Consider the following 18815-nt stretch of genomic DNA (forward strand, 5'->3'; position numbering starts at 1 on the left):
AGAGAGAGAGAGAGAGAGAGAGAGAGAGAGAGAGAGAGAGAGAGAGAAACTATACCTTTAAAATATTCAGTTGGATAAACACACACAAGCCATCACCAGTGAAGATAGTGAACACCTGTGTATCTCTACTAGCATTTCCATGGGGTCTGAAATTGCCCCCTTCTGCCTGGCGCCTCTCCTTGTCTTCTTCTTCTATTGATTTGTTTGCACATTTAGAACCGTATATCAATATAATTACACAGAATGCTCTCTTTGTCTGCTGTCCTAGCCCGGGTACTTTAAGCATAGCTTGTGAGGACACATACACACCCCCACCCTGTTTGAATATGGGAAGGGATTTGGCCACTGGAAGGCTCTGTTGGAGGATGGGGTTCATACTGCTTCAGAACCTCAGATGGCGTCTCTCCTGAGCCTCCAGCTTATTTCTTTGGGGTGGGGAGTTCGTTGAGGGCTCCTCAGATGGCCTGTTGGTCCTTTAAAGGCACTCCATTCTAAACTTCAGAGCTTCCCTTCAAGGAGCAGTTTAGGATGGAGAGCAAGACCCAGGCTGTGAAGGAGGAGAAACAGATTGGAACAAGGCAACTAAATGTCTCTTTCTAGAATTTTCTTTACTGCTGTGTGTGTCCAGAAGTCTAGAAACAAGAATGAGAGCAGACTTAGAGCAGTGGATCGAGGTTGATCAATTCAGGCCGTGGGGTACAGGGGGCTTGGAAAAAAAATCACCTGACAAAACACTCACTGTTCTTGTGTTTGCTCTCTGCTGAAGGCTGCGTTCTCAAGAGTGCCCCGTGGCAGTGAAGTCCCTCAGTGAGTGGCTGTGGTTGGAGCATGGAAGGCCATTTGCAAGTTCGGGAAATGAAGTGGGTTTGGGGAGCTGGGAGGGTTGCCCGTCCGGTGGGGGAATCCAGCAAAGTACGAATGCAGCAACGGAAGCCATTTGCTAGGAAGTCACCAGAGAAGATTTCAAAATGTACTGGCAGGTCTCTACCAAAGGTTGGGAAGCCCTGGCCTGTGGAATCGAGCAACAAGGACTTCCCCCACTGTCTTTCTCTTCTGCTTCGAAGGGTTAAGCTTTTCCTATCATTCAGATGCCAGTTCATTAAGAGTCTCTGTCACCAAGCCTCCCTGCCTGTTTATTCACTGGAATTACTGCTCGCTTCTTAAAATTAGGATGCATACATAGCTAAATTTTGCTTTTTCACATATATATTTTGTTTGTTTGTTTGGTTCTTTTTTTTTTTTTTAACAGGATTTTTCTGTGTAGCCCTGGCTGTCCTGGAACTAGCTTTGTAGACCAGGCTGGCCACAAACTCAGAGATGCCCTGGCCTCTGCCTCCCAAGTGCTGGGGTTAAAGGCGTGCACCACCACCACCATGCTAATACTTTTCTTTACGACTTTCATATGGTCACAAAGTGATGCTTAAGACTACTGATATAAAGGCTAATCTCAGCTGTAGAATACCTTCCCATCTTGAGGAACATTTGAACAATCTGGGTGCTGTGGTCCAGCTGAGAGGACATACAGTTAGCTGCTCAGATATCAGCTCAGTCTTCCTGAATGGTCCACGTAGCAGCTGCTTTTGGATATCCACATCGCTGTCCCCGGCTTTCCAGTTTTCATTCTCTCTGAGTTTACTCTGAGGAGTTTACGCAGGGTCTGTCCTGTGCTTTGTTCTCCTTCAGCCCTTGCTGTTTTCTGTTAGTCTCTGCTAGAGAGTCCAACCTGCCCGTGTGAACCGGCATCCAACACACTCAGGTCTATGCAGTGTCAAAGTTCTGTTTAACTGTCCTGTTTTCTGATCGTAAGTGAATCTGTTCTTTCTTAAAACAGTTTTAACTATGATCAGGTCAGAGAGCAGCTGGACACCAGGACCTTTTACTTTTATTGTATCAAATTAGATGTTAGCTTATTGTGAAAGTGTCAATGTATGTGAACATTTGGCATCATGTTAGTAGTTGATAAAGCCAGCTTTTTAAGAAAGGATATAAAATGATCCCCTTGTTTTAAAAATCATATGCATATCATAAAGACTGCAATATATATATATCTCCCCAGAGAGGTAACCTGTAGTTTCTTTTTTCTAAAATGTCTTTATATGTAATATAGAAAAAAATATTCTAAAAGATGAAAGCCAGGTGTGTTGTTGTAAGACTGAAATTCCAGCATTCTAAAGGTAGCAGGAGGATCACGAGTTTGAGACCAGCCTAGTCTCAAAAAATGAATCAAAATTTAACTTTCCTTCATCCCTCTCCCTACTCAGAAAACTCCTTGTTCCTCTTCTGAGAGGCACTTCTAATTATTTACAATTTGATGCTTATCCTTCCAAGCGACACACACACACTGCTTGATTAACATATATTCATCATCCTATGATTCATCAATTTATTCTTGCTTAATAAAAATGTCCCTAAACTCCACGTTAACACCTCCTTTATTATTTGTGATTAACAGAAGATTTATTTATTCAAAAGTAGTCATCAATGCCTGTTCAAGTTTCCTTCCAAGTCTTTCCTTTTTTTCTGTTTTGAAAACATATCAAAAGGGGATAGTTTCCAGCATAGCTCCTGAAAGTGAGTTCTTGGGTGTAGGCCTGAAATTAGAGCAGACATTTGTTGATCTTAAGTCTGAGAATTCAAGGCAGGATCTTTGATGTGCGTTGGGGCCGCCGTACAGAAGCAGATATCCCATTTAAGCACAAGGCCCGGTTCGCGCCTTTCGAGAGATGATGTTGTATGGAGCTGGGTCGAGGGTACTGGGGAGAGTGGCCAGCGGCGCAGGCTTATACTCGGAACCCGACATCTGGGCTCAACGCCGCCATTGCTACCTTAGGGTTTTAAACAAATCCAGAGTCATAATTTAGGGGAAAGAAACTAATAGTTCCTCTCTAAGTTCCCGTATGAAACCCTTCTGTGGAGAGTACGCAGAACCGCGGCCAGACTACAGTTAGAACTGGTGAGCCCTGGGAGATGGGGACCAGGCTCTGGCAGTCCAACGGTCCGAGGGGGCAGAACCCTGGCAGGGCGAGCACGGGGCTCGCCCCAGCCCGGCTCGCCTCGGCCCACACTCAGCGCGCAGCGGTTCCGCGACTGAACCCCGAGACTCCAGCACCGCCCCTTCCTCCTTCCGTCCGGCGCGGAGGACGCAGGAGGACGCAGCCCCGCCGGAAGCCGCTGTGCGCCAGCGACCCGCCCGCCCGGGAGCCCGGTCCGCGGCTCCGCCCCTGCTCGGCTCTAGCCTTGGGTGCCCTCACCAGGACCCAGTACCCGCTATCCCGACTCCAGCTCCGGCAAGCCAGCACTCGGCTCTGGACCACCCCGATCCCGCCCCGCGCTCTCAGCTCCGCCTCAGCAGGTACAGCCGGACTCCCTGAGCCATTGTCCTCCTGCTGACCCTGGTACCCACTCGGCCCCGCTCTCACCTCCAGACTGGTTGCCAGGCCAGTGCCCTCAAAGTGGCCACCAAGACTTTCCTGAGTGCATCGCGGTCTCCCCATCCCTCATCTCCTTTCCCTGTTCCTCCTTCTACCCAGGACAGGAAAACAAATGGGAAGTCTGGAAGTGTACTTCAGTTTTGATTGTATAGTTTGATTGCTATGTCACCTATGAAGGTTTAGAGTGGGTTAAGGAATAATGACGTCTGAAGGGTGGGTCTGGGGCAGCATGGATGCATTTGCCAAGGAGAAAAGGAATTTCAATGAGAAAAGACACTGGCTCCTTCCTCGGTGGGTTCTCACACATTAAGGGAGAGCCATAGAGAGCATCAAAAAGGGAACCTGGAGCATTGGGAGGAGAAGATGGGGGTGTTAGCCCTTAGTTCTCAGAGGTTGACAAAGCTTGGGCTTCGAAAACCTGGGCCAAAACAGGACCTCGGAGAACATTTACAGTCTTCATCTTCCTCCCCCACAGATGGGAAACAGAGAACTCCAGCATGTGAGGCTTGTTAATGGTCGCACAGCTAACACAAGGGAGTATAGAACTCTAGTTCCTAGCCTTTGTTTATACATTAAAAAAAATTTAGATAGCGTAATCAGGATCTGGCTTTTCTGTGCTCGATCTGTCTTTATGCTTACTGCTTCTCCAGGTCTCTGCTGGCCTGTGTTCTAGTCGTGAGCGGTGTGACTAGGTGGATTGTGGAGGCCCTGGACTTGAACTAAACCTAAAATAGTATTTTGGGGGAGAAAGACAGATGGGTGGGAAGAGCTTGAGCTGAGGGCAGAGGTAAGCTAGTCTTTTTTCCCCAAGAGTGTTTACCCCAGTTAATGGTGTGAATGGAGTGGGCAGACACCGGAGCACTCTGAGCCTGAATCACAGGGAATGGGTGCAGTGGGGCCCTGGTCTAAGGCAGAGTGGGAAATGCATACACTGAGAAGCCAGTGCTTTAGCCAGGATTTAGTTTGTGGTGGGAATCTCATTTGCAATCCAGTGTTACAGAACTCTTAACCATACAGAAAACAAACAAGGGGCTGGAGAGATGGCTCAGCAGTTAGAGCACTGGCTGCTCTTCCAGAGAGCTCAGGTTCAGTTCCCAGCATCCACATGGCATCTCACAATGCTAGTCCCAAGGGGCCCAGCACCCTCACACAGATTCACATGAAAGCAAACAACTAGAGTGTGTAAATAAAACTAAATATAAAATAGGGTATGTAAATAAAACTCAATCATTTTAAAATTTTTAAATATTGCTGGTAAAGGGAAGATTGCTTATAGAACTGGTTGTTGAGGAATAATAAAAATAATCACAATGTTGTGCTCAGTATGTACTTTATGGAAATTCATTAATCCATTCCTCATAACACATCTGGGTTTTGCCATTATCACTTTACCTGAGCCCACAGTTAAGGCCAGGGTTGAGGTCATGTAACATAATCTGAAGCATTCTGACAGGGAGCTAGAAGATCGAGGTTCCACGGTCTGTACATTTTGGTTGTGTAAACTTAGCTTCGCCAAGCTTCTGTTTCCTCATCTGTAAACAGGGGTAGTGTCGCTCTTCACCCAAAAGAGAGAGATGGATTCCAAAGCCAAATCTTAGCTGACGGAGAAAATGGCAAGCCTGGCTTGACTTGTAGGACTTAATGGGCTGGCCACTCCTCGAGAATCCAAGACGCAGTTGGAGAGAAGCTTTGGAGTCATTTCTGTGATAGAGTCCCAGCCCTACCCGTTAGCTCCGTGGACTTACGGAGCGGCATCGTCTCTGTGATGATTGACTTACACATGCTTAAGACACACCGGCAGCAACTCTCTCATAGAACAGGTTCGAGGATTGAATGGGCTAGGCTTATTACAGCGCCTACAGGGAGAGCGTAGGTGCTTGTTTTCTGATTCATCTTCCTCTGTCCTCCAGGAGACTCAGTTGCCCCATAAGACCTGCGGCAAGTTCAGCATGGGTGGAGGCCTGGTTGAGAGGTACGTGGCAGCCATGGTGCTGAGCGCAGCTGGAGATACCTTGGGCTACTTCAATGGCAAGTGGGAGTTCCTTCGGGATGGGGAGAAGATACACCAGCAGTTGGCCCAGATGGGTGACTTGGAAGCCATAGACGTTGCACAGTGGAGAGTCAGCGATGATACCGTCATGCACCTGGCTACAGCCGAAGCCCTCATAGAAGCCGGCCAATCCCCGGACTTGCCTCAGCTGTATTCCCTACTAGCTAAACATTACCGAGACTGCATGGGAGACATGGATGGCCGGGCACCAGGTGAGCGCCAGCCGCTGAGAGGTTCTAGAGGATGGAGAAGCAGGCCCAAGGGAGACACTAAGACTGTAGGTCGAGAGTAGGGAGTAAAGTGAGCCTATTATCCACACTTAGGAGGACTTTGATTTCCAAACCAGCCCAGGCTCCGTAGTGAGGTTCTGTTTCAGAAAATCAAAAGAAGAAAAACCCGTTGTGAAGTATTTCCATATCAATGAAACAGAAACTTGTGTGTATTTGAATTCTCGTACCGTATTTATGGTACCACATTTACAGTTCTGTGATCTGTGCAGATGAGTAGTTACTAATATGGAAAGAATTTATTGATGAGACAGGGGAAAAATAGGTTTCAGAGCATGTTATGAAAATAACTTGAAAGGACCAGAGTTTTCTGGGTGTGGTGATACATGTTTGAAATCCCAGCACTTGGGAGGTGGAAGCAGGAAGATCAGAGTGTGGGGAAGTGTGGGAGGGGCTGTGTAAGTGTGAGGACCTGAGTTCAAATCCCCCAGAACCCACATAGAATGTTACATATGTAAGCCCTGTACAAAAAGCTTGCTGGTCCCTAGCCTACCTCTAGACCCTGCATCAAGGGACAGAGAGAGGGGGGGTGGGGGGAAGACACCCAGCAATCTGCTCTAGCCTCTGCATGCGCAGGGACATGTGTACAAACACCATACACACAAAGAACAATTGTTTGTCTTATTGAGAGAGGTCTGGAAGTAAACACATAAGTATGTTCATAATTCTACCTAAGTTACAGAAGTAATCCTTGTAATTTTCCTTCAATTTGTATTTTCTGCAATTTTAGTGAACAATTACAAAGAAAAACTTTTAAAAATTATTATTATTTTTAAAAAGTGGAGATCCTCCTTCGGTTCCAGCTCTGCTCACAGTGGCTGTGACTCATTTGAGGGACTTGTTGTAGCCCCTAGGGGCCACCAAGTTTGGTTCACCTTTTCTTTGCCCATCTGACTAACACTCCTTCCCTACCCAAGCCCTCTTCCTAGATTATTCCGTTAGATAACTGACATTTTCTCCTGGTGATTCCGGTTACTAGAAGCTGAAGTGCACACCATTACATCTGGTATCTTTCGGAGCTGCTCTTCTTGGCTTGCAGATGGACATCAGCTCTGGTCCCCAAGTGCTCTTTCTCTGTGCATTGCATCTCTTGTGTCTGTGTGTCCTTATGCTTCTTGTTAGACTGGATTAGGCTTCACCCTGGTGGCTCATTTTAGCTTAATCACCTTTGAAAGGCCCTGTCTCCAAATTAAGCCACTGGGCATTAAAGTTTCAACATATATATTTGGACTTCAGTATGAATACAATTCAGCCCAAATAACTCCTAGTTGAATAATGCCTCAGTCCCTCTCCACACCCCTAATCCCAACGACTAGCTCCAAAGGCCCATCCCTGTTCATCCTGTCTTACCATCTGCTATCCACTTAGTGTAGGAGGCTTTATTTGCCTACCTGTGTCAACCACGGATATGGTTTTTAAGCTTTGCAATAAGGGAGCAGTAGTATTGCGTCCCACAGCGCGCTGCTGCTGTTTCTTGGCTCCTTCTATAGCACTACCCTCCCACTGCAGTGGGACAGGCCTCCCTAGAACACTGTCATGCAGGGGAGAGCCGTAGTCTATTGACATGATGTAAGTCCAGTGCTTCCTTCTGGAACTTCCAGGCTCTTTCTCATAGTCAGGAACCCCAATAGGCTCTTATTAGGCACACCGAGGGCTTCAGCAGTGGAGCCAATGTGTGTGTCCCTGGCCACTGATTAGCTGGGTCTGGAATCTTAATTATGTTTCCTAAGTTAGGAATCTTAACTTATTTAAAAAGGACTAGTATGTGGTAGTACATATCTATGACCCCAGCACTTAGGAGGCAGAAGCAAGAGAATTACTATGAGTTTGTGGCCAGCCTAGGATACACAGAGAATTCCAGGCCAGTGTGGTTTATATGAAAGACCTGTCTTTCAAAAATAAAAGCAAATACAGTACAGCTGCCTTTTGAGCTGCTATGAGTTCCCTAATGACTGGAGAGATCCCAAGGCTTTCTCTGTGTATGTATATATGTATGTGCTTTGTTAATTCGTAAGATCACACGGAGGATTATATATAAAGAAGGCTAGCTCTCGGGCTGGGGTTTGAAGTTGAGGGGTCAATCCCCATCGTGTGTCTGTTTGTTTCAGAGAAACTTGGGAGTCTGTTTAGTTCTGTATTCACACTGGGCCCTTTGTTTCGGTGACTCTGATCCCTTACTCTACCTGACTCACCCCTAGGTGGTGCTTGCATGCAGAATGCCATGCAGCTGGAGCCCAACAGGGCTGACGGCTGGAGGATTCCCTTCAACAGTCACGAGGGTGGCTGCGGGGCTGCCATGCGTGCCATGTGCATCGGGCTGAGGTTCCCTCACCCCAGCCAGCTGGACACGCTGATCCAAGTGAGCATTGAGAGCGGCCGGATGACCCACCACCACCCCACAGGCTACCTCGGAAGCCTTGCGTCTGCTCTTTTCACGGCATATGCCGTGAATGGCAAATCACCATGGCAATGGGGAAAAGGGCTGATGGAGGTGCTGCCAAAAGCCAAAAAGTATATCACCGAGTCAGGCTACTTTGTGAAGGAAAATCTTCAACACTGGTGAGTCTCTAGGTGTTTGTCTCAGTTGACATGTGGGTGACACACGCACCGTCCACGTACCTAGGGGTCAGAGGTCACAGCTGCCATCACAGGTCTCACAAAGCTGACCCCTCCGGGGCGTCTGCTAAGGATTTCAAGTTCCTTTCCATTCAGGATTTGTCTGAAGCAGCCAAGTGGATACCTCAGTGATGGCACCTGTGGTCCTCGCTTAAGTCCTGTTCTGGAGTCTGGCTTTCTATAATTGTTATGACCAGCCAATGTTGAGATGGACTTTTCTTGGTTACTTCCAACTTCCTTTTTCCAGTATTGCTCTGAAACAGTATTTCAAAACCCTTGGTTGGAATACCTAAGAGAGGCTTCTCCAGGAGCTAGTACGTTGTAAGGCCACCTGTTCCCTCTATGGCTTACTTCACATTATCTTTCTTAGAAGAAACAAGACTCAGAAGCTCTTACTGAAGTTACTCATGGTTGTGATATTCCAGAGTTTTCCCTGGAAAAGTGATAAGAAGTTGCTCTGGGCCGAGGAAAACACATCTTTATTTCCTGTCCCATAGCCCAGCACACACCTTCCTTCGTGAGCATCTTCGTCCACACCTGGTTTATGTGGATGACTTCTGTCTTGGTTAGGGTTTTACTTCTGTGAACAGATCATGACCAAGGCAACTCTTATAAGGCCAACATTAAATTTGGGCTGGCTTACAGGTTCAGAGGTTCAGTCCATTATCATCAAGGCAGGAACGTGGCAGCATCCAGGCAAGTGGAGCAGAGAGTTCTACATCTTCATCTGAGGGCTGCAAGCAGAATACTGGCTTTCAGGCTGCTAGGATGAGGGTCTTAAAGCCCACACCCACAGTGACACACCTACTCCAACAAGGGCATACTTCCTAATAGTGCCACTCCCTGGGCCAAGCTTATACAAACCGTCATAGTAAGAACTATATGGATGGCTTGTGGAGTTAATTTAGATTTTTTTTCCATATAAGTTTATGACACTAGTGTGAGGAGTTGAAGTCATTCTGGACTTTTCACTATTTACACATCTACCTGGTATTTTTCTATATACCTTTTGACATTAGTTTTTTGTTTTTTTAATTGATATCTCCTCTACAGGTCCTACTTCGAGCAAGAATGGGAAAAGTACCTGGAACTTAGAGGAATTTTGGACGGCAATTCAGCCCCCGTCTTCCCTCAGCCGTTTGGTGTGAAGGAAAGGGATGCGTTCTACATCGACGTGAGCTACTCTGGCTGGGGTGGCAGCAGCGGACACGATGCCCCCATGATTGCTTACGATGCCCTCCTGGCTGCAGGGGACTCCTGGAAGGAGCTCGCACACAGAGCCTTTTTCCACGGTGGAGACAGTGACTCCACGGCAGCCATTGCTGGCTGCTGGTGGGGCGTTATGCACGGTTTAAAAGGAGTAAATCCTTCTAACTATGAGAAGCTGGAATACCGGAAACGGCTAGAGGAGGCCGGAAGAGCTTTGTATTCTCTCGGGTCAAAAGACGACACTATATGTGATCCCTAGGGAGAGGGTAGTTTGTTTCTGGTGGTTTCTTTCCCTGTAGCCCTGACGCTCAGTCTCTTCAGCTTTTCCAGAGTCAAGAATTCTAATTTTGTGTTTGAAGAGTTCTGAGATAACACTCCCCTGGGGTTTGTTTCCCCCCCCCCCCCCCCCCCCCATCTCCCCGAGTTCCTCTCTTGTGCTTCGTGAGAATCTTTTTATTTCAGTGGATGGGGTTATCTTTTCCCATTCAGAAACCTCATAACCTTGTATTCGCATCTCCGTTTTTATCATGGAATTGTAAATGCTTTGTCTGACTTTTCCTTGACTGGGTCGCCCACCTACCAGGAATAAGCTAAGACAGATTTGAGTATGAGGAGTTTATTTGGGAGGTAATTCCAGGAAGCATCGGTAGGAGACTAGGGAAGTGAGGCCAGAAGGGAAGGGATGCCACACAGGGTGTGTGTGTGTGTGAGTGAGCAGGATTCTCCATGGTCATCTGGAGTGTGGTCTGTCTGGGCCCTCTGCCAAGGCACTCTTCAGAGTTGTCCTGGTGAGAGGCCATGCTAAGGCCCACCTCGCAGGGATGCTGTTAAGTCCCTGTTGTTGTGGATTTGATTTATTGCCTGTATTATGTTAATTGAGTTCCCAAAATTACATGAGAATTTGCAAGTCTGCCTGGTAAATAAAGTTGCCCTGCTGTCAGTGGCTGGTCAGGGAGATAGAGGTAGGACTTTTAGGATTCTCAGGCAAGAAATGCAGGAGGGGGAGAAAGCAGAATTGCCATGCCAGAAAAGGAAAAAGATCCAGGCTTGAGGCTGCAGAAAAGAAAGCACACCAATCATGTAAGAGCCAGGGAAGAGTGGCCCCAGCCCCCTCTGCCCCATTGGCTCTAGGGTAGCAAAGATGGAATATGGATCTTAGAAAGTAATAATTCAGGAGAATCAGAGGGGAGGCATTAGCAATGTGAAAGTTTGGGACTGACCCAGTCATTTTGCTGTTTTTTGCTGATTAAGGCATATTAAATATAAGGCTGTGTGTGTGTGTGTGTGTGTGTGTGTGTGTTCAAGAATCCAGAGCATTGGGGCTGGGGAGATTAATCAACTATAGCAACACGGTAGATCTTGTCAGCTTGCTTGTGTACAAACCAAATGTGAATGTCTTCACATAAGGACTTAGGTGCTTGCAGTGGCAAGTTATTAGGCACGGGAATAGAAGGACAGAGTAGAGATCCTGAAAGCATCTATGTTAGTTACTGTTCTGTTGCTGTGGAAAGACACTGTGACCACAACAGCTCTTACAAAGAAAAACATTTAATTGAGGCTGGCTTACAATTTCAGTCCATTATCATCGTGGTGGGGAGCATGGCAGCAAACAGGCAGACACAGTGCTGGAGAAGTAGTTGAGAGTTATACATCTGGATATGCAGGCAGCCAGAAGAGAGATCCTGGGCTTATTACCGGCCACTGAAATGTCAAAGCTCACCTCCCAGAGACACACTTCCTCCAACAAGACCACACTGCCTAAACCTTCTAATCCTTTCAAATAGTACTACTCCCAGATGACTAAGCATTCAAGTCTATGAGCATATGGGGACCATTCTTATTCAAACCAACACAATCTGCTGGCTCCTCTACATCCAAATATCCTACTTCCTTCTTCTACCCTCTCCCATTCTTTTTTTTTTTTTTTTGACAAGGCCTCTAGCCTAAGCTGTCTCTTAACTCCTAGAAACTGAAGATGATCTTGAACTTCTGATCTACCAGCTTCACCTCCCCGTGTCGGGAACACAGACATTCAACCTCATGCGCAGTTTATTTGGAGCTGGGGAATCAAACCTAGACCTTTGTGCATGCTAGGCAGACCTGTCACGAGCTGAGCTACAGCCCAGCTCTGTTACTTTAAACCAGCATCTTCTTATCCTCCCTCTTTTCCTCCTCCCCTTTTCCCTCTGCTTTTTGAGACAGGGTCTTAATATGAGCCTTGTCTGGCCGGAAACACTTTGTGTAGACCAGGCCGGCCTCAAAACTCACAGAGATCTGCCTGCTTCTGTCTCCTGAGCAGATTAGAGGCATTCACCACCAAGTCCACTCCTAAATCCATCACTTGTTTGACGTGTGGCCCTCTCAGCTGGATTTCTGCAGTTCAAGACCCTTAGGAGTTGCTGTTAGCTGTTCTCAGTACTTCCTATCACGACCCTTAACCCATTGTGTTACCTCTGTTCTCTGCGCAGGCATACAGTAGCACTTGATCAGTATAGACTAAATGACTATTGCTAAGTAACTTCCCATCCCTCACAACTCTCTTTCCAGTTACCTTTGCAAATGGCAAGCTGACTGTTTTGAACTGCTAACTGTCTTCTAGTGAGTGTCATCTCCTTTAGAACTCGATGCTGCTTTTCTTTCTCCCTCTGGTAACTTCTGTCTCAGCCTTCAAGATGTGAATGAACAGACCCTTTGGGATGAAGCCAGAACTTAACCTCCCTCTCCTCGTTTCACCCACAGCGCTCATTCACAGCTCTGTGTCCATCCTGAATCCTCTTGTGAGGTGGCTGTGTATCTTCCTGGTCAGTCTCAAGGGCACTTTGCCTAGCAGAGTTCTGCCTACTCAATTAACTTCATATGGTCACTTCAGTCTTCCAGGAGGAAGTTTCCTCACCTGGCTCACTGCCAAGGGTGGGGATAGGCACCCTGCCCTCCTGCCCCCCCACACACACGAGAGAGAGAGAGAGAGAGAGAGAGAGAGAGAGAGAGAGAGAGAGAGAACGAACCACAGAAACAGAATTTGGACTCCTGTGATTTCTTCTTTAGTTTCCTGGCATTTACTAGGTTTGTGGGAGGGACGTCTCATTATTATAGTCTGGGTTTTACCATTCCCAGTCTTTAGGTTTTTTTTAAAATGTGGGGAAGTGCAGGAGGTTTATAGGTGTCATCTGCTGAGAGCTGGGGTAGGGCTTTAACCACAGAGACAAGAGAAGACCCTAAACATCCTGCTATCTCTGTATGCCAATTTTCACTCATCGAAGGCACACTGGGAAAGCCCAGAAGTTCAGAGCTTTCTCTTCACAACCCCCCTCCTCCAACATCACTCTGACCTGGTGACCCTGGAAAGCAGGGAAAGGGAGGGAAGAGGGAGAGGAAGGATGAAAAGAAAAAGATGATCAATTTGATGCATACTGTCCAAGCAAGTCAATGCAAGTGTGGTCCCAGCACAAGCCTGTCCTATTTACCCATTTACCATGTGTGCTGAAATCCAAGGCAGTCCTGGGTGGACAGAGCTCTCCTGATGGCGCTTCATTTGCTTTCTTTACTGCTAGGGGAACACTTCCTTCTGTGACCTGCACAATTAGCATTGTGTTCTCTATTCCCTAACCACAGTCACCACTCCATGCATCCTTCCTTTGTTAACAGCTTTGGAACTGCTGCAGGGCAGGACTGAAGCCTATCAAGCCAGCCTATCCAGATGTGTAGTAGTCGATACCTTCCACCACCACCACCACCACCACCACCACCACCACCACCACCAGCGACCAAAAGAATGACACAGTGGGGGCAGAGGACTGTTATTGCCTATGCAAAGTCACAGGATGAGAGCAAGCTGGGCTTTAGGCCCAGATTTGACTGTAAGACCTGGGTTAAATTCTGAAGTGTTTCCTACGCCTACACTGCCCGACACTTTCTGCAGCAGATCTGAAGTAATTGTTTCTCCATACACTCGATTCCCAGAAGACATCAGCTGCTTGACCTCAAGTCCCACGCGCTGATGCCCTCTACGTGGAATTCGCATCAGATCCTCAGATTGAGGGCTCCCCCTCACAAGGCTGCTCGCTTCACATAACCTTCCCAAGTCCCGGACTGACCTGAGTGTCTGTCTCATGACTGACTGTAAACCAAACTCCCCACAACTTCCTTCTCACAGCCGAAAGTGCCGGGCAGCTTGTACATCTCAGACACATCTCACTTTGCCAGACGGCTGCAGCTCGGGAGCAGAGAGGAGAGGCGCACGGGGCACTTACAGAGTCCTTTGGTTTCTCCCATCTGCAAAGCTGTGGACTGACATTTGCATTTATTAATAGAAGACGGGGCTTTTATCCACAAGGTTCCCCAGCACAGCCTTCCTTCCCTATGATGGTCAATGCTAGCAGGAGAAGTTAACGATGTACCAATAGGGCTGACTGTGTTCTCTTCCTATACATATTCTATCTGAAAGACATTTAAGTTGGGCATGGTACTCCATGCCTGTGATCCTACCATTCTGGAGGCAGAAGCAGGAAGATCACTAAAACTTTGAGGCTAGCCTGGGCTACACAGACTTTGAGGCTAGCTTGGTCTACATAGTGAATGTAAGATCATTCTGGTCTACATAATGAATTTCAGCCAACCCTAGGCTATATACTCTCAAAACACCTCTGCCCACCCCACAAGCTTATTTAAATAAAAACTTCAAGTTCATATTAACAACTGATGGGTGGGAAGTGGCCCGAACTGAGAGGGTGGGACTAATAAAGGTGATTGTTGAACATGGACTTGAGAAAAAAACCCACTCCAACAGGATGACCTCTGCCAGAGTCAGCCCAGTGGGTGTAGCATGAGGTTAAGGTGGGCTTTCTGGGTCCCCCCAGCCTTGAATGTGGGAGCCCTGGGAAGCTGGTGCTTTTCTCTTCCTTCGGAGACAGGCTGTTAGCCATGCATCTAGAACTAAGGGAGGCATGCTCTGATCCTGTGCAGAAAGCTGCCTTTGAGCTGTCTCTGCTTCCAGGCAGGTCCTCTGGGCTTCACCTCATCAAGATTAATGGAAGGTAGGTGATGTTGCCTGCCTGGGGGCTGCTGGGGTGGTGGTGGTGATGTAGCCCATACTGAGTGGATAAAGATGTGGTCCCTGGTGTCGGCTCTTCAGATTAAAACATTGCTCTGCTACTTTGTGCAGGCATAGTATTTAACCTGGTTCCACCTTTATTTACACATTCGTACAGTGGAGACAGTGATGTCACCTGCCTTGTGGACTGTGTGTTTTGCATGCAGTAGTAGGATCTGACGGATGACACTCAAGGGGAGAGTAGCAATGTGAAACTGTGCTGTGTCGTGTTAGTGACATCTCCTTTAAAAGTGGGTCTGGTGTCTTCTTTCTGCCTGCCGGTGATGGAATGGGAGTTGCAGGGAGATCCCCAGACATTCCACTTCAAGCCAGTTTCTTCCACTACTTGGGAAACTTTTTGATTCAATCCACAGGACCCACGGGGTTTTGTTTCCTGAGGGGTTTTGTTTCCTGAGGGCGTCTCTTAGTTCTGCCTTGTAGTTTTGTATCACCAAACAGAAGCCTGCAGAGAATCATAATTGTTACTTTGAGAACAAACATCAGTCATAGAATTTCAACACCAAACTCTCATTCCAAAGCTATAGCTGGTTCTCAGTCTCTGCCTAGTTGGAGCCTTGGAGTCATTGGGGGGCTCAGTACCTTTCTATTCCATAAACCCCAACCTTTCCCCTGTGAAAGGTTTTGTCTGGAGAAATGCAGCGCAGGTCTCTGTCTGTTTTGGGGAGGTAAAACAGAAATATTTTTTTAAAAATGAAAGTTGTGGCTGGGGATGTAGATTATTTTCACAGCCCTTGTCTAGCATGAGCAAGGCTCGGGTTCAGTTGTCAGCAGTGGCCCAGGTACAAAATAGAAGGGGGTCTAAAATTACATGGTGTGGTACAAAGGTCATATGATACCTTTGTTTTCCATAAGACTTTAGATTGTGAGAAGCAGCTTCACTGCATTCTTGTTACTAACTTGTCTTAGACCAAGACAGGACTTCCTTTCCATTCTCCAAGTTATAGGAAGTAAACTTATTACCAACAGAGATACCATAAGCTTAAGGCACATTTTAACCAGTTCCCCAATGCCCAGAAATGCTGTCTCCTGTATGTGTCACACTTGCACGACAGCTCAGGGACTCAGAGAGCAGCCAGCCCTGGGTGTTATACACAAGAGACACATGACTCTGGGTTAAAGCATTGAAAATCCTCCTGTTTCTGGGAAAGAAGAGGTGGAAAGGCTCGATTAGAGCCCAGATTCATCTGGCCAGTTCCCTACTGTTTCAGAATGCTGTGTTCCCTGCCTAGTCTGCAACTGCTCTTGAGAACTACTATCAAGAAAGATGAACTGGGTCAGTTGGAGATGGCTCAACTGTCCCTGGCTGAGCTCACTTATTGTGCCTGTGTGTGTGTGTGTGTGTGTGTGTGTGTGTGTGAGCTCACATGTAGGACATACAGGGTATCAGAAGTGAAGACTCCAATGTCATACCCTCGGCTCAAATTGGAGAGGAAGCTGGGGGAAAATAGCCTCCTGAGTGTTGCAAGATGGATGCATTTGGAGTTGGACCCCAGAACTTTATGTCGTGGTTTAAGCATCCTGGAAACAAAAATAAGGATGCTCTAAGATACTTTCATTGCTTGAAAAGCAGTGCTTGGAAGGTTTGTGGGGCTAGAGAGATGGCTCAGTGGGTACAAGTGCTTCCACTAAACCTGATGATGTGAGTTCGATCACTGGGTCTCAGAAGGTGGAAGTTTAAGGGTCCATGATTTGCAGAAGAATGACACCTCGGACTCAAATAGTATGTAAATACAAAGAGTGTTTTATTCTGTGGAAGTCCAGCGTGCTGGGGACTCCCATTACCAAGATGGAGAGACAATCAAGTGAGTTTGCAGGCCTGATAGGAATTCCAGGGTAGATGAGCTTTATCTCACTCTATCGTTAGTCATTCTGGAACCATTATTGGGTGTGAAGGCTGGAACCTGGGTTTTTTTCTATTAGTAACTGACTTACCTGGGCTTGCCTGGACTTAACCAGTTCTTAGACCTGTCTCCTTAACTGCCAATGTGAAGCCTGTCATGGAATCAGCCTCGCCTTCTCAGAAGGAGAGCATTGACTCCTGCAATCTGACTACCACACATGTTCTGTGTCATTGCACACCACATGTACATGCAAGAACAGACAGACAGACAGACACACTATAAGACTCTAGCAAGCAGAGCCTTAGTTTACTGGAGACACCTTGAGTGAACCACATGGAGAAGGGAATCGCTGCAAAACGCAAGAGAAATTTTAGTGTTCCAGCATGCTGGGGCCGTCCTGCACCCCAAAAGAAGAGGCGACCCTGAACGGTTCAGTCAGTGAGCTTTTATACAGTCTTTAGGGCAGCAGCCATTAGCCACAATGTGATTGGCAGATCAGTGTGACTTTTTAAATTGATTGGTCTTTAGGGAATGAGGTGGCAAGGACCTCCTGTGTCAATGGTCTGTCCTGTGGAATCTGTATACTATGGGCCTCCCCCTACCCGAAGGATGGTCCCCACCCCCTGTGGTCTGAGCAATGATAATTAGCCTCTCCCTTCTGGAGGGGAGGGATACCTAAGCATTCTATGACCTTTCTTTCCCAGGAGGGGAGGGGTCTGGTGAAATTTTCCTCTTCAACACACACGCACACACACACTGGCACACGCACATGCATGCACAGTGTGTGTAATAGGTTAAAACTGTGTTATTTTAAAAGGCAGGAATGTGAGTTGAGATAAAATATCTCCAGAGGACTTATAAGGCAATGGTGATGCTTGTGGACATCTGATCTTTGATAAAAAAAACAAAAACACACACTGGAAAAGAGACAGCATCTTCAACAAATGTTGCTGGACAAAACTCAAGTTCAAGTGGACCAAAGACCTCAACATATAACCAGACACACTGAACCCAATGTAAGAAAAAGAGGGGGAAAACTTCAACTACACTGGCACAGAAGACAACTTCCAAAACTGAACAGCAATAGCTCAGGCACTAAGATAGATAATAAATGGGACCTCATGAAAAAGAAAAGCTTCTCTAAGGCAAAGGACACCATCAACTGGACAAAGAGGCAAACTACAGAATAAGAAAAGATTTTTTCTAACTCCACATTCAACAGAGGACTAATAGCCAAAATATATAAAGAACTCAAGAAATTAAACATTAAAAAAAAAACCCAAATAATCCAATTTAAAATGGAGTATAGATCTAAACCGAGAATCCTCAAGAGAGGAATCTCAAATGACTGAGAAACACTTAAAGTAATGTTCAACATTCTTAATCATCAAGGGACAGCAAATCAAAATGACTCTGAGATTTTATCTTACTCCTGTCAGAATGGCTAAGATCAGAAACACAAGTGACAGCTCATGCTGGTGAGGATGTGGAGCAAGAGGAACACTCCTCCATTGCTGATGGGAATGCAAACTTGTACATCCACTTAAGAAATCAATATGGTGATTCCTCAGGAAATCGGGAATCAATCTACTTCCAGAACCAGTTATACCACTCTTGGGTATATCCTCAGAGGACATTCATCCTTCCACAAGGACACTTGCTCAACTATGTTCATAGCAGCTTTATTCATAATAATCAGAATCTGGAAACAACCTAGATGCCCCTAACTGAAGAATGGATGAAGAAAATGTAGAACACCTACAAAATGGAGTATTACTTAGCTGTTAAAAAGTGACATTATGAACTTTTCATGCAAATAGATACAATTACAATTAAAAAAATCATCCTGAGTGAGGTAACTCAGACCCAGAAAGACAAATGTGGTATATATTCTCTTATAAGTGGATATTAACTGTTATATAAATGATAATCAAGCTACAATCTTCAGTTCCAGAGGAGTTAGGTAAAGAGGAGGGCAGGGCGTGGGGGTGAGGGGAAGCATGGGTCTCCCTGAGAGAGGGAAATAGAATAGATTTTGCAGATGGACTGGAGGTGGGGGTAGGGATGAGAGTGGGAGGGATAAGGGGGGGGGGCAAGGGCTGGAGGAAGAGAGTGGAGAAGAGACATCTCTCTCCTCTCTCTCTCTCCATTCTGCTTGAGACTGTTCTTCAAACAGTTCTCTCTTGCTATTATAAACATTTCTCTTGATAGTTCCTGCAGATCATAAGCCCAGTCTTTTATTTTACATATTAATCTAGTCATTTACTCTGG

The 18815-nt window shown here is 46.5% G+C and overlaps 1 protein-coding gene across 1 annotated transcript; it reads left to right on the forward strand.

Moving 5' to 3' along the window:
* The first annotated feature begins 3185 nt into the window (after positions 1 to 3185).
* Adprh (ADP-ribosylarginine hydrolase) lies at positions 3186 to 10138 on the forward strand. The gene is made up of 4 exons (XM_028788178.1): positions 3186 to 3352; positions 5342 to 5693; positions 7967 to 8327; positions 9438 to 10138. The coding sequence occupies exons 2-4, from the start codon at positions 5381 to 5383 to the stop codon at positions 9850 to 9852; spliced, it is 1089 nt and encodes a 362-aa protein (XP_028644011.1). The 5' UTR covers positions 3186 to 3352; positions 5342 to 5380; the 3' UTR covers positions 9853 to 10138.
* The last annotated feature ends 8677 nt before the right edge of the window (positions 10139 to 18815 follow it).

Source organism: Grammomys surdaster, unplaced genomic scaffold (genome assembly GCF_004785775.1).
Source record: "Grammomys surdaster isolate TR1022 unplaced genomic scaffold, NIH_TR_1.0 125704, whole genome shotgun sequence".
In the NCBI taxonomy this organism is placed as follows: Eukaryota; Metazoa; Chordata; class Mammalia; order Rodentia; family Muridae; genus Grammomys; species Grammomys surdaster.